The sequence below is a fragment of the Melanerpes formicivorus genome, unplaced genomic scaffold (assembly GCF_026170545.1).
Source record: "Melanerpes formicivorus ecotype bairdi unplaced genomic scaffold, bMelFor1.0.p_v2 SCAF_5, whole genome shotgun sequence".
Lineage (NCBI taxonomy): Eukaryota > Metazoa > Chordata > Aves > Piciformes > Picidae > Melanerpes > Melanerpes formicivorus.
Window position 1 is genome coordinate 18,786,438 of NW_027142357.1, and position 16,043 is coordinate 18,802,480.

The following is a 16,043-nucleotide window of genomic DNA, read 5'->3' on the forward strand; positions in this document are numbered from 1 at the left end:
TAACAGATGTAATCTATTCAGTGGGGCAAAACAGAAGTCAGGTGCAGCTATAATACATTAATATGTCACTAATGCTATATATCTAATATATTGTTATATTTATGGATCTTATATAGAGCATTATATATAATATAAAGATTTATAAGCAGTATTAATTTTGCTGTACATATATGCCACTTGATAATTGGGTGGGGGCAGAATACACCTTATCCACAAATCTCTTCAGAATCTGGAAAGACAAAAGCTATGGTGCAAAAAGGCAATGTTCCATCATTCACTCCTCAGAACATACCACAGGCACAAAGCAGTCAAGGGCCACCTGAAAGAGCAGAGCATCTCTGGTAAACTTATGCATTTTGTGCTTCAGCTTTGATGCAGAAACCTGTTAGGACTGTTCAGAGCATATAACAGCCTGTGGCTCTCTCCTGTTAACAAGGTGCAGAGCATTCATTCTCCACATGCAAAATTCCAAGCACTGAGCCAAACTGAAAGCTAAATACAGTAGACATTTGTTGATTTTTTTTTATAATGCCCACAAGCGTCTACAGATGTGATCCCATGTAATGAAGCATGTGGCCTTAAGCTGGAATTATTTGCAAACAGCAGGATCTCCTGGCAAAAGCAATGGCACTTGCTGTGTTATGAAAGCTGTCCCTCTAAAACCATGTTTGGTTAGCACCTATGCCCTGTTGAAATTGGCATAGATAATTCCGAGTGGGAACAATGCCAGCACGACAGACGGGAGTGAAAGTAGGCATGCCAGAGAACCAGTATGTTCATCAAATCTGACTATTAGGGACAGAGTCCTTTCCAAGAATTTAGAAATGCCAGGCTGTCCAGAGTTTCTGTACTTTGGGTACAGAATATAAAAATATATGATCTCTTCTGTAACCGTGGGCAAAATTAACTACAGTAATTTAAAAATAACTCATCTGAGACACACAAAGCATGACAGTAGTCAGCTGAATTAGAACAACTTTTCCTCTGGATTCAGACTGGCACCAGGTTTTAGAGGGCAAAACCTCTGCACCAGAGTCAAAATGATTCCACAAGTTTTCTTCTAGGTGGTTCAGACTGAAGAGCTTTCAGATAGTAATGAATATTCTTCACCTATGCAGTGTCTTTCCGGCAGCGATCCCAAAGTAATTTGCAAGTGTATGAGAATTTAAACTCATAGTTGGAACGTACACAATTTACAATTAAGCGAATGAATCTTGCGTGTATTAATGGGCTATAGTGCCATCTCCTCTCCCACCAGGGATTACAAATTAGGACTGTACTCTCTGCAGGTAGGGCAGAGAAAGACAAAATCCTTCTGCCACAAACCTGGCAGATACATGTGTACCCTGCTTCTGCTCTTTACATGGCACATACAGGCACAACAAATCAGTTAACTCCAAACGAGTAATTTCAACTCCAAATAGGAATTGGTAATTCCTGTATTTTCGGAGACCCAAACAGCTGCCTTTCCTATTTCTCTTTTCAGATTGTGAACAGATGAAATATATGAAAAGACTTGCTTAGGATCATTTGCATGATTCTGAGAAACAGGAAGAACAAAAATAGCTTAGGTATTATTGTTTGAAAACTAAGACTCTGGTGTTGCAATTCCTCCTGCACAAAAAGCCTGTACTTTCAGAAGAGCCCTCTAACAAAATATCCCTCCACTTTGGGTTTCCTCAACTTCAGGAACCAGAATTTATGGATACGTTTGGAAACACTGGCTCTAATATGGCTGAAGTCTTGACTGTGTTGTTGCCCTGATTTATGTTTTATCAGAAACTGTGTATCATATGAAAAGTGTTACAAATGGGTTGCTGACCTTGTATTCTAACCACTGCAGCTCATAGTGTCAGCTTACAGATGAACTTTGTTTTCTGTTAAAAAGTTGTTTAAAACTCTTAGTAGGAATAAAAAGCATTGCTGAATTTAATTGCATTTAATCCAGTGATACTCTATAAACTAGAAATCTGTGTGTTTATCCAGTTAACTGACTGCCTTTTTCAGGCATCAGCTGTTTGTTTTTTTTGCAACACAGCCTTGGGAAATGTGTGAGTTATCGGAGTAAAGCACCTTAGTTAAGGGAATGTATGTTCTAAAGTAATACGTGAAGAGACATTTCATCCTAGAGGTTATGAATTGTCTGTGTATTTTGATTAAACATTACTAGATTGTTTTATTATTGCTTTTCCCCAAAAGTCAATTAAAAAAACCTGTGTAGATAATAATGATTTTTTAAAAAACGCAATTTCACCCTGAATGGGGAAATCCTGACATGTAGTGTAATAGATGTGAGGCTTAAAGTAAAACTATTAATGAACCTCACATTTCCTTTCATTTTGACTTATGTTGCAGATCAGAGAGTCAGATAACTTAGAGGTCGGAAGGGACCTCAAAAGATCATCTAGTCCAAGCCTCCTGCCAGGGCAGGATCACCTAGAGTAGATCACACAGGAACACATCCAGGTGGGTTTTGAATGTCTCCAGAGAAGGACACTCCATATAAAGAAATATTACATTAAAATATGTAATCAGATTTTTCTTTTTTAGACAATGTATCATTTTTGCTGCCTTATAAAAATGAATTTTAAAAATACAAGATGATTTTCCATCTTGTGGCATGCTGGGTTTTACAAAAGGGTGGCTGTATTTTTACATATTTATACTGTTGTACTGCATCCTGAAGCCAAGCAGCAGAACTCGAATGCTAGACAACAGGGCTTGTTATTCTGAGACAGAGCAGCCATACTGGTCTTTGAGTTTTGATCTTGCTTTCCACTTGAATCCAGTACCCAGGATGACAGGAACACTTATTTTCTATGCTGGATTTTTGCTGTAGCAGAATGGTTTTCCTCTTGACAACATCCCATTTCATGTAGAAAGGCTACGAGAGTAGCAAACCCTACATATATAATAATTTTTCCATTTAAAGCAGATCTTAAAGACAAAAAAAATGACACAACAAGGTTTGTCATGATTTTCTATTCAAGTTGTTATCAGTGGTCTCAACATTATTAGCACACTTTTGGAACCCTCTTCAGAATGAACATGGTATGATGTTTGTGGTTAATGCCATCCATTTTTAGGACTTAATGTTAAAATAAACAACGGACTGTTGAGCAGAATGTTCTACAGCCTAAATTAGCCCTACTTTGTTAATAGCCTTCAGCTCTCAACTAAAAGATGTTGAGACGAAAAGAATACTAATTTTAGCAAAAATAGCTTAGATAACTACTCTGGGGGACAAAGATTACTCAAGAAATAGATTCTCACCCCTGCAAAGGTGAAGTTTACAATGAGAAGAAAAAAACTTTATCATCTGCCTTCTCATAAAGCATCCCTTCCAATCCAGCAGGCTTAGTAATTAAATCTCCCATTACTTATGTCAAGATTTGCCAGCTACTAATAATCAGTCAGGTAATCAGGTATTAAGAGTGTGTTACCAAAAGAATTTCTACTTAAAGCAGAGCTGTCTGTTAATGGTTTTGTTGCTTCTTCATTAATCTAAATTGGTTTAAATGTTCTGAATTAATAATTAATTCTGCTTTATGTACCTTCTTTCCACCAGCCATTGCTCCAGTTATCTGACAGGACCTATGGAGTCCCAAATGGGAAAATTCAACCAAACTGTTGTGAATGGAAAAGGTAGGAATGGAAGATACTCTCCAGACTGAAACATAGCCCAGGCAATGTAAAACACTGAAAACCCCTGCCTTTGTAAATCAATATCAATCAATGCCTTGCAAAGTACATCATAAATCTGGAAGTTCTAGAGAGCTAACTCTGAGGTAATAACACTGCTTTATGTTTTAAAACATTTCACAAACATTAGGACAAGCTCCAGAGGTCTTTGATCCAATTTCATCCAAATTCCAACAATTAAGAGTTATTGGAACATAGTACATCTCTTCAAAACAGATTTTTAAAGAAGACTAGTGTGAGTGTGTCACATGTTTTGAGTTAATCCTCTGGTGGGAGATAAAATTTAACCTGGAGGAATAGGTTTTAATCTAGAAGGAGAACATTTTATTTAGGCTTTGGACAATGCGATTTCTCCTGATTAGCCAAGATTTCTGTTTCAGCAAATACAGAAAATATATAAATCTTTCATAAGTTATTAATAATAGAATTTGAATTCTGACAGGCTCTTATGCAAAGCACTGTGGACACACTCATTTAGTCACCACTGTACAGGATTTTACTTGTCCAAATTCACCTGTATCTGGAAGAAAACCAACAGCAGACATGCCAGTTCACAGGTACTCTGCCCATTTTCCTTATTACTTCCTTTCTGGATGACAAACTGAACCAATGCAAGGTTTGACAGAAATCACTGGGAAAATGCCATTTGTATACAATGGCTGTTATGCTGATACTCATATGTTGTAACAGAGTCTAGTATGTGTGGGTACCAATTCATTTCAGGGTTGCAAAGTGAAACTGTATGTCATTGTAGGGTTACCAATCCATTACATGGTCTACTTAGGAAATCGGCTGCTTGTAAGGGAAGATGAAACAGACTGTTGCTTGGTTTAGCAGAAGTCTTCATAAGTATTCAGATTTCTCAAGAAATCTGAGATGATCGTTCTCCTTTCTGGGAAAGCAGAAGGCCACACAAGCGAGCCACAGCTAGTGGTCACTTGCTGTTCTTACTGCCTTGACATAAAACTGGCTAAGCAGCAGGGAGCTGTGGGAAAGAAGTGGACAAGCTCCTCAAGCACCATGCACTGCTCAAACAGCTGCACTATTGTCTTGGCCAAAGGCAAAATGAAGAGGAAACCTATACTGGCAGCCTCTGCTACTGCCCACATGCAAAGCTGGTCCTGTCTGAGACAGCTGGAAAACTAGGAATCTAAAAGATTTGGAGTGGTTAAGATTCCAGGCAGAACAGACATTCAGAAATGTGGTAAGCAATAAAAAATTACACTGTTCTTTAGTGCACTGCTGCACTTCCCTGGGGACCTAGCAGCAGGTCAACCAGATAGGAAGCAGTGTGAGATTACCAGAAGTCTTTTTATATGAAGACCTAGTTGAAATAAACTGAACATGGCCCCCAGAGATCAGTAACTGCTCTTCTAACTCCTCCTTTATATGCAACAGCTGAGTTGCATATAAAATAGAGTATCAGTTGTTATGACTTCAACAATAAACAAGTGTTTAATGGTGGTTTTGACATTGTTCAGATCAAAACCGCTTGTGAATGTATTTTTTGCAAAACATTCCAGGGTGGAAGTCACAACAGAAGAGGGCACTTTCTTCATAAATGATAGAGGGTTTCCATTTAATACTTTTTGAATCCATGTGGCTTTTCACTGTGCGTACATGGAAGTGTAATGTCCTCTTTCTTATCTGTTCAGGAGAGCTGCGGGAAGACATTTCCTGCCTGCAGGTCCAGATCACTAGGTTCCCAAGAAGAAAGCACAAATCTAACTGCACTATGCTTCCTTCCATGAACAAGTGAACTTTATTGCAAATAGCCTGTTTGCTGCTACACTTCCTAAGGGAAGCACAGTAATTAATGCATGCTGAACTTTGAATGTTAGTGTACAGCAACAAGTGAAAAGTTCTGGTTAACCATGAAAGGATTTTGTCATTGATATGTATTTCTTACTCAGTGTTTGCCTATGGAAGAACCACTTAACAGGCACTGCAGGTCTGCCCAGTCACCTCAGTTGTCAAACAATGGGTGTACATAGTGAAAAAACCCACAAACCAAACAAAAACCAACAAACAAAAAACACAAAACCCCAGGCAACTTACAACCTTTTGCTAGCCTTTACTGACTCCTTTTTAAATGCTGTTACTAAAACTCTGGATGCAGACTGGAACCAAACCCAGCTTGCTGCTTGGTTTGAAGCAGGGGGCAGAAAGCTGGGAAATTGAAACTGTACTACTGCTATTTCTCACCGTAGGACCCACAACTGAGCACAACTCCACTGTACTCAAGGATCACAAGACACTACATTGTAGGTTATAAAAGCAACACTATTGTTCAACTAGCATGCAGCTGTTGAAGGTGCCTGCTGATCCCGTTTGTTAGTGGGCGTTCCAAGTTGCTGACAGGGAGCACCTCTCAGCTGTGTGGCACCTGTAGTTTAATTCAGTGACATCAATAGTCCATGGGAGCTTGCAGGCCAGCAGCTGACTCCCAAGAAACTGTTGTTTCCATCCCTAAACATATCTTCCTGCTTGTCCTTTCAGAGACAATTTGTAATCAACAATTGTATTTTTTATGGCACGGATTGCATCAAATAAAAATTTTGCAACAACTAAAGTGTTTCTCAGTGTTTTACCTAAAATGTGGATTTTTCTACATTTTTTCTAGTCTGCACTAATGTTACTAACAGTGGTAATGATTCCCCCTATCGCATGAAAAACATCCAAGAACACATTAAGTGATTAAAGCTGGACGCTCAGCTCAGTAATGATAATCCTGTTTCGATTAAGCCTTACTAAAAAGGATTTATTTTTTTTTTGTCACTTGGGTGCAAACCCGCTCTTCCTGCAGTACACTTATTGAATACTTGAGGTTTTCTCAGACGCTTCCTTTTCTGTTAATCTGGCCCCACTGGGCCGTGAGGAATTCCAGGTACGTTTCCGCAGCTTGTGGAAGTCCCGCAAACCGACACCAGCAGCCCCAGATACTGAGGTTCCGCGACACGGAGATCTGCTCCCGGGCTGCGGAGGCCTGCCCGCGCCCGGCTGCTCCCTGCAAATGACGCGAGGCACCACGCACGCTACCCTCCCCATAACCACTCTGAGGCGTATACGCCCTCATCCCCCTCCCCGCTTCAGCAGGCCCTCAGGGTGCCAGCCCGCGCCGCCTCCAAGCGCGCGGCCACGGCGGCGGCAATGCCACCGGGCTGGGTGTAATGCAGTGCGCAGCTCCAGCCTTGACAGTCACACGAACTGCCGAGCTCACAGACGAGCTCGCCTCGCCCCTCCCTCCCAGCTACAGCCCCACGGAGACGCGATCTCGGCGCGACTGCAGCTATGCTGACGCGGGGCGGAACGCGACGCGTTCTGCGACCCTCGACTGCCAATCGAGTCGGTACAAAGTGACCTTGGCGCCGCATCCCGCCCCTTTCCGCCGCGCTGCATCCGGGCGCTCGCCCGCGGCCTTGCTGCGCCTGCGCAGAGACGTCCCAGCCCGTCGACTCTGAGGTGCAGCAGCGGAGCGGGTGAGTTGGTGGTGCCGTGTCATCCGTTCCCATCGCTGTCCTGCAACCCCTTTACTGTCTCACTTTCCCTCTTTCTGCAGAGACACCGAACTTTGCCCCCGGGACGCCGTCCGCTAAGATGTTCGCTTGCGCCAAATTCGCCACCTCGCCCTCCCTGGTGAGTGGAGGTGCTAGGGCCCGCCCGGGGCTGCCTCCTTGCCGGCCGCGGTCCAGGCTGCGGCGGGGGCAGCGACGGTCGCAGGGCGCCTGGGGATTGGGCGGGTCCCGGACCCCCAAGGCAGGTCCCTAGGATGACCCCGTTCCGAGAGTTGCCTGAGGGCGAAGGGTTAAAGGGGGGGAGGGGGGACAGCAGTGGCTGGGCCCAATTCTCCTTCCCGCCTCCTTGAGTGGGCCGAGGCCCTTGCCAAGGTGAGGGGCCTTCTAATACCAGCAATAAACAGGGAGGACAGCGCAGCGAAAAGCTTTTAGGCCTGGCGCACTCTGTGACTTGCTGTAGGTCAAACACCAGCCTAAGGCCAGGATTTTTTGCCCTTGCGGAGACAGGAGACTGCCCTGCGGGAAAACGTCCTCTACGCTGCAGAACGTTTCGTTTTGCATGGTACAGGCACAGGGTGCTCCTGCAGGAAGGGCTTTGTGCAAGAGCCGATATGACCTTAGACTGCTAGAAGCCCAAGGACACATGCAGGCCTCTTGTGAAAGAGGATTCATTCATTTACATCTTACTAGATTTAAAAGCCTGTGTTATTTATGTGGTTTAAACAACTTTGGAATTTATTTTGATGGCTTTTGTTTTTCATTTTAAAATGTGTTATCACTGCCTGCTGGTCTGGCTTTTTCTATTGCAGTTTAGCTCCATTTTCTATCAGTATAGTGCATATATGTGGTCAATGAATGATGGAAATATCTGAAGTAACATTCAAATACAGTGCTGTGAAATCGCATGGTACTACTTGCTTCTGCATTGTTTATTGCATATCCAGTTCTGCAAAGATTGCCATGGCTTAGTAGATAACAACCTTACAGTCTTAAAGAATACTGCATGGGAACAGCTGTGATCAAATGTTTCCTTTTTTTATAGCTTTTTTCCTCCTCTTGCAGATCCGTGTTGGATCAAGTGTCTTGTACAGACCAATTTCAGCATCTGTGTTGTCTAGGCCAGAGATCAAGAATGGAGAGGTACCTTATAAACAAAATTCTGTATCTTCCTAAATTACCTGGTGAGCCTAAATGTCCTCAACCTAGAGTTCACTTCTACTAACTCAAATTCCTGTAGTGTGAAACATGCTTTAAATCAAATACCTAATAATACTTGTTGTCTTGCCCCTTCCCCTGAGAAGGCTTTCACATTTAAAGTTGATTGCTTTCAGGTGGAACAGGTAACATTCTGAAGTCTTTAGCTTTTAGTTATAGTCTCATCACTTTGAAGAAGAACTAGACATTGGGTATTATACAAGTTTTAAAACTGCAGCATAACACAATTAGAGAATATTATATGTGTCTGAATATAATGCTTTTTCATGTTTTGTTTTCTTAGGGCAACTCAACACTTAATGGGGCCCAAAATACTGTCTCCCAACTAGCACTTAGAGAATTCCAGACTAGTGCTATTAGCAGGGACATTGACACTGCTGCCAAATTTATTGGTGCTGGTGCTGCCACAGTAGGTGTGGCTGGTTCTGGTGCTGGTATTGGAACAGTCTTCGGTAGTCTAATCATCGGTTATGCCAGGTAATCAATTTCTCTCTTGCAAAGCTCTCAAATTGCATGCAGGTGTATCTTGAGACAACACCCTACAGCTAGGTTGTAGTAAGGATGATAGTACTGTAATAAATTCTGTTAATAATTACTATTAATAAGCACGTCTGAATAGAACAATTTGAAACAAATACATTCATTAGGATGGTTGTATTGTTAGATTCTTAACTTAGTACACAATACCTGGAGAAGAAACATGGAAGAGGGGAAATTTGTTAGACTTGGTCAGTGTTTCAGTCACTGAAGTCAAAACATTTCAGCAGCATTCAGTTCCAGAACTGAATCAAAAATCTAGCCTGAATAATTTTCTATTTGAGGGAAGAAGTCCTAAACAAAACTGTGTGTGAAAACTAGTAGGAAGTAAAATGAGTTTAAATACTTTAGACTTCATGGTCAGGATTACTGTTTATAAATGCTTAATTCTGTTTTCAAACACAATGAGCCTTACATCTCAAAATATGCAATTAATTTGTTGCATGAGCAATCATTAATTCTAGAAATCGAAGAGGGTGAGGGCAGGGATTTTATACAAGGAATGGACTTCTTCCAGATAGGTTTACAGCATTTCTGTAGTGGGAATTGTTTGCAAGCTATTGTGGAAGAGCAGAAGTGATACAGGCATTAAAAAAGCTTTCCTGAAGGTTTTATGCTCTTCGTTACTCTTTCAACAAGTTAAGACTTAATTAAGTCTTAAGAAAGATTTCTTAGGTTCTGCTGAAGACAATGAAGTTCACTTTCCACTTGAAACATTAGTGCAAAACTAATGCCACATTTTTGAGTTTGGCATGAACATGTCAATAAGAAGTGTTTGAACATTACTTCATAATATTATGTTGAAGGGGTTTTTATTTCCTACATATTTCTTTGAGGGATAATTCATTGCCTTTTTTGCAATGAATGGCTGTGTATTACCTTTTTTCTGTTCTAGTTGGTTTCGGTTCCTCTATTGTCTGAGAGCTACTTGAAATGTTCTATACAGCAGCTTATGTGGAATGTAGTTCTAATGCCACAGATGTGAAATAAATTCATAAAGCATAGTGATGATAGTTCCAGCATCAGAGAATGTAGAGATGTCAAAATCATTTATTAATGTAGTCACAAAAACTGCTCATTTGGAAAAGCCATATACAATCTGCATAACTTCAAACCAGTCTTGATTGACAAGTCATTTGTTGTCAGTGAAATCCTTGATAAAGATTACTTTGGCTTGCATTTATTGGATTTTGCTGTTCTAGAATCTGTAGTGAGGAAGCATGAGCTTCTGAATCTGTTAAATGCATTGAACTGTATGAAAAGCATCTTAATTGTAAAGAAAGTTCTTACACCTTCACTTTCTTTTAGAAATCCTTCCCTGAAGCAGCAGCTGTTCTCATATGCTATCCTGGGATTCGCCTTGTCTGAAGCTATGGGTCTCTTCTGTCTGATGGTTGCTTTCTTGATCCTATTTGCCATGTGAAAGGAGATTGGCCTGTAATACTGGCATTGGAATGTAACTGCATTTTATGGGACTCCCAAAATGTTGGTGTCATGGAAATTGATGCTGTTTCCAAAGTCATTTCATTAAAGATAACAACTTTAACTGTCAGCCTGTTGCCTGCATTTATTACCTTTCTCACTAGAATATCTGCAAGTGAGCATCTTGTCATTCAGTCACCATGGGTTTCTCCTGATCATGACATATTGCACAGGACCCTTCAAACAGTGACTTCCAAATCAAGCATTTTATTTATTTATGGGCATGTCGTTTGTTTGTTAATGTGGCATATCTTTGAAAGATGGAAGGACTGCACAGATTAAATGAGAATGGCTGTACTACTGGCCTTGTTCCTTTGGTTGTTTCAGACCTTCTGTGCACAGTTTGTTTTTTCTCTCAGGTCAGCTGGCACAAGAAGATGCTCTGGTACTTAATATGAGCTAACCACAAATTACATACAGTGATAGGGAAGTCTTTGTATCCTTTTCAGTTAAGACTATAAATTTTGATACCATAGTAAAAATTTTCTACTTGGTGCTCAGCTGAACTAAAACTAGTCATTAGTTTAAATTGGTCCAAGGCATTTAGTTGTGGCACATTGAGACTATACTCTTACTGTATTTTTGACATCACCTAATTAAAAGAACTTCCAGCTTCCTAATTCTGTAAAGTTAACCTTGCTTTATTTCTCATTCTTTTAAAAGCAGTAGGATTAGAGCATTTTTATTAACAAAATACCTGCAGTATCAAGCTTTGCTTCTTGCATTATCTGTCTTTTAACAATCTCAATGCATTTATGGTGGTGTTTACATCTAAAGCAACATTCTGTATGCTATTAGTGGGGGCAGGATGATAGCATCTCAAACTTTATTTGCATCTGATCATTTGACAAATACAAGCTGAACTTCAGAAAAATACAAGCAAACTTGTTACAGGCTTTGTCAATTTGCTGTTACTTGGTTAATAACAATTAACCTAGGAAGCTTTTTACTGCAAGCTGCCTGTCCCTAGGGAAATGGAGACATGACTAGTGGCTCAGACCTCTGCAAGGTGCAGGTAAGGTCTCCGTTTTCATCAGAATTCAAATACCAAATTGGTGTTTGAAGCATAGTTCAGTGGTGGACTTGGCAGTGTTAGGTTACCACTTGGACTTCATCTTATGGGTCTTCTCCAACCTAAATTATATGATTCTGAGCCTAACTTGGACTAGCAGAAGTTGCTTTCCATATGTTGCTGGAGAAAATAGTCACTTCAAATAGTTTCCAAGTTACTGTATAAATGCAGAGAACATGCATATGTGAGGTTTAGGAGTGTCAAATGTGCAGCATCTTTAAATATCCAGCTCTAGTACAGTATTAGTGCCTTACATGATTAGGTGGGGATGTTTTGAGGATTGAGAGATAGGCAGGAGCTAAAGCGCATTGCAGCTACCTTCCATGTGGTCTATGCTCACACAGTGTTTATTTTATGAAGTTACTATTCTCCTTTCTTGTAAGCTATTTTGTTGCCATACAGTGTTTGCCATGAATGAAACTTACATAATTACTACTAGAACTCTTAAGCTAAAGCTCATCTGTATACTGCTGCCCTGATAGGTGATGAAATTCATTCTGCTCTTTCAGTAATGTAGAGATTTCGGCAGGTATCTGAGGTAGCGATCTGTATTTTGTAATATTGGAGACCAGTATAGTGGGCTAGCTTAATTCAGTCTTCAGATTTCTGTATCACTGGGATTTGGCCAAACAAAGATCTTCAAATGTGTCTTTATAAAGTCAAGTTCCAGCTCTGTTAATTGTCTTTATCAATTTGCTTGCATTTATTTGGTTCCGATGAGCTGCAATTGTTTGGTGTAGAAGGAAGATCTGACTACAATATTGCTCCATAACCTCAGTAAGAAAGCCACCTGAGTCAACCTGAGTTACTTGAATCATGATGTCCAGGTTTACATCCTATCTTTTCCCACGTGGCTCACCCTGTTAACATGTACAAAGGTATGATCAGCCTTGTCTGAAAGGCAGCAGACATAGATGAGAAGCCTGTATTTTAGTAGTAGCATCTTCCGAAGCTTATTACCTTTTGACTCAGACTGAACATGGGCCAAACCCAAGCAAAACTGCTATTTGGTTGTGCCACTGTTGAATCAGATTATGATGTCCTGGTTTGAGTTAGGACAAATTCTATTTGGCGATTTAGTTTTCACCTCAGTCTTTTCTAAGTAACTGCACTTTCTGAAATTAATAGCATGTTTTCACAGACAGAATCTGTTTCTAGTAGTGACAATACTCTGTTTCTAGTTAGTACCAAGGATTGGTGTGCAGGCCAAGGTCACTGCTAAATCTTGCGTTACATTGCGGGGTGCAGAGTAAGAGGCTATGCCTGTGGGAATGCGCTGACATTTCAAGTGACCCAAAACTAACCAGCAAGGAAGTCCATTCCAGGTTTGTCAGATTTGGTGTAAACCTGAAGGATCGTGAGAGTCAGACTCTTTTTCTCTTCTTCAATAGCTGGCATCCAAGGAGGACTGTCCATTCTGCTTTTGATCCCAATCTGTAAGTTCCTGAATCTGGTTCCTGTCTGCCACTGAGTACACTTTGAGACTTCTGCCGTAGTGATGGGGATGACTAAGGACTGTTTATGTATAGATAGACTAATCAAGGACTTTGAAAGCATAGCAACAAACCTTTATGCAGCAAATTATCCTTATAGAAAAGAGGCTTCAATTCAGTGAGGGGCAGATTTTCACATCTGAATGATCACAGGGCACATTGACTCCTCTTTTCCTCTTATTTTTCCTGTTCTGAAAGTCAGAGCTTACTTTCAATGGTTACTTGAACAATTTTAACAGCTCAGTCATTTTGAGTGGTCTTCCAAAGACAATACTCTTCAGTTTTCCCCAAATGGTCACGAAAGAGACAACTATAAATTTCATAGGTTGGAGAAATATATAAAACATTGCATGAGGTGATACTTTCCTGAAACCTTTTTCACAATTTCTTCTGACATGGATTGTTCTGGCCTCAGAGATTGTGAACATACAAAAATTCATATTGCAGGTTCTCCAGATCCAAAGACTGTTCATGTTTTAGTCTTGAAGATAAGCTAGTTGAAGCAGAGATCTTAACTCTTTGAATAACTGTTCCACCTGCTATCATAGATCAGATATCATCATACCTCTGACAGTTATGTGCACACAACGTTATCCTAATGTATGATGAAGAAAATGTTTGTGTTACCAATTATGCTCTTAGGCTATTGCTGCAGGTAAATGATTCATCCTTTTCCATCCTGCTGGTTTTGTTGTATTCCCTGTTTATGGTTTTTGCACCAATTTCAGACCAAAGAAAGACAAATAACTTGCACTTTTGTGTTCAGATTCAGGATGGATGCTGCCATTTGGGTGATGGTAAAGCTAAACTGCTGAAATAGTAATTTCCAATACAGCTCTTGGTTGCTCTGTGAGGAAAGATATTCCTCCCTTTTTCTACTCACATTTGAGCCTTTTGCAACTTACATGCAGTAAAGAACCAATCCCACCTTTAAGAAAACTAGTACGTACTGGTTTTTATTGCACTCTATCACAAAGACCTTTGCAAAAGTGCAGTACCCTGTCCACCAAAACAATTTACAAGAAATAAAACATACCATAGTATCTCATCCAAGTTCAGGGAAACTTATTATTTCCAGTAAATTACTTTTTGTATACTTTTTAAGAAATATTTTTTTGTTATTCCTAAATTTCATACTGTCAGGTCTTGGGCTCATGATACACAGGCACATAAAACTTCATCTGTCATTCGGAGCACATAGTAGCTAAACTGTATGCTTGCCTTTTTTGTTTGTTTGTTTTTTTCTTTAGTCCCAAAGGCTTCTAGTTCCTTCCAATCAAAATTTAGAATTTAGGTGCTTCCCTTCACTGTAGAGTGATGCAGCATTTTTGATACAATGTTAAATAAGGTGAATGTTTAGCAAAACCATAGCTTCAGGCATAGGCTTAGCTTGTGCCACAAGAATTGGTGCTTAGAGAGATGGGGAATACAGCCAGTAGACGGTTTTGGAGGGTGGCTTATTTCGAAGTTTAGATGTCATGCACATCAAGTGCTGTCACCGAGCAAAGCCTTGCAGTGGTTTACTTTCTATTTGCATTGTGCTCCGTTTTCCTCACAGCAGCTGCTAGCTGTCGTGCAGAAGCCGCAGCAGAGGATCAGTGCCTCATCCTCTGACCTCCGCATCCGGCACGGCTGCACAAATCCTTCCTCAACAGCAGCTTTAGCCAACACGCTGGATCGCGCACAGGCACATCTTAGGTTGGCCCTCGCGGCTGGTGTTGCCCAGATGTGGCCAGCGAAAGCCTTCAGCCAGTCACACCCACTGGGGGCCCTTGGCAGGGACAAAGTTATATTCCAGCTCTGAGTGCTGGGTAGCAGTGTAAGGGGGTACGTAGATACGGCGGTGACAGCGAGCAGCAGAATCCGCGCGTTTGCCGGCGTAGAGCTGCCGTTACGTTAGCGGCGGGCGGACCAAGCAGCTCCTGTTCAATTGCAGCCGAGGCTGCCGCACCCGGGTACTGGCTGCTTCCGGGCGCCTCAGCCGCCCCGTCGGCAGCGTTCAATCAGCGGCGCGCGCCATTCTCTGCCCCCCGCCCTCCCGACCACGTGACCCATACCTCCCCGCTGCCCACGGAGATGTCGGCTGAGGCATCGCGAGAAGTGACGGAAGCCTGTGGGGGACCCGGCCTTTAATGTGCGGTTGGGCCCGCGTTCCAGGGGTGAGTTTGTAAACACGAGCGCGGCGCGGCCCGGGGGTGGTGGTGGCGGCGGCGGCTCCTCCTGCCCCGCTGCGGCGGCGGGCGAGCGCACCGAAGGCAGAAGGGAGGGAGTGGCCCCGCTCGACAGTAGGCGGGGGATACTCGGGAGGCAGTAACATGGCGCCGCCGCTCCTCTCCACGGCAGCCCCCTCCCCCACCGCGGCCTGCGGCTCCAGCCGCCCCTAGAGCCGGGGCGGGGCGGCCCGGCCGGCGCGGTGGAGACCGTTACCTGCCCGGAGGTAGAGTTCTGGCGGGCGCCCCGAGGGAGCGGAGAGGGACGGGGAGGGTGAAGGGGGCTGCAGCTCCTTGCACCCCGCATCCGGAAGCGAGCTGCCCCACTGGGGTATCGCCGGTACCTGCCCCTCGCCCGGCTCGCGGCGAAGGCTGAAAGGCAGGGGTGGAGGGTGGGAGGAAGGAGGCAGGCAGGCCTGGCCTTTCTCTTCAGCTCCAAGGAGGCCTTTCCCTGCATCCATCTTCTGCTCTGAAGGGATATATTAGTCCGTACCCGGTACTGGTGTGGAGGGTGTGTGGAGGGTGTGGAGGGGCATTACGGTGTGTGGGTGTGTTGTGGGGGAGGATAAGAACAGCTATTCTGCGCCGGAGGAGGTGTTGGCCTGTCTAGGTTTTGGCCACGGACGTGGACCTTCTGAGTCGGTTGCCCCACTGACTTGGCCTGTTGCTGTGTGTTGTACTTATCGAATCGTCTTAATAAAAGAACTCTGAAGCTTTCTTGTAAAAGCTTCACGCATCACAGACCCTGAAGCAGTGATGGCTGCACAGTGTTGTAGGCACAAATGTTTTATGCTACAGTATAATTCGATGTTTGGAG

At 42.5% G+C, this 16,043-nt stretch overlaps 2 protein-coding genes across 7 annotated transcripts in view; both read left to right on the forward strand.

The window, feature by feature from the left end:
- Window positions 1-7,073: 7,073 nt before the first annotated feature.
- Window positions 7,074-10,515, forward strand: ATP5MC3 (ATP synthase membrane subunit c locus 3). The gene is made up of 5 exons (XM_068138534.1): window positions 7,074-7,181; window positions 7,262-7,338; window positions 8,280-8,357; window positions 8,716-8,909; window positions 10,278-10,515. The coding sequence occupies exons 2-5, from the start codon at window positions 7,300-7,302 to the stop codon at window positions 10,390-10,392; spliced, it is 426 nt and encodes a 141-aa protein (XP_067994635.1). The 5' UTR covers window positions 7,074-7,181; window positions 7,262-7,299; the 3' UTR covers window positions 10,393-10,515.
- A 4,575-nt stretch (window positions 10,516-15,090) lies between these two features.
- ATF2 (activating transcription factor 2) overlaps window positions 15,091-16,043 on the forward strand; it is a 45,581-nt gene continuing 44,628 nt past the window's right edge. For 3 of the 6 annotated variants that reach the window (XM_068138539.1, XM_068138541.1, XM_068138535.1), the window contains exon 1: window positions 15,091-15,175. The gene's annotated coding sequence lies outside the window, so the exon portion shown is untranslated. The other 3 variants (XM_068138540.1, XM_068138536.1, XM_068138538.1) reach the window with 2 other exon arrangements.

What these genes read in the sequence shown, in the direction of transcription:
- ATP5MC3 (XM_068138534.1), top strand. Translation starts at nt 7,300, where the DNA reads ATGTTCGCTTGCGCCAAATTCGCCACCTCGCCCTCCCTG. An exon ending in CAGAGATCAAGAATGGAGAG is followed by an intron (nt 8,358 to 8,715) that starts GTACCTTATAAA and finishes TTGTTTTCTTAG; the next exon opens with GGCAACTCAACACTTAATGG. An exon ending in CTAATCATCGGTTATGCCAG is followed by an intron (nt 8,910 to 10,277) that starts GTAATCAATTTC and finishes ACTTTCTTTTAG; the next exon opens with AAATCCTTCCCTGAAGCAGC.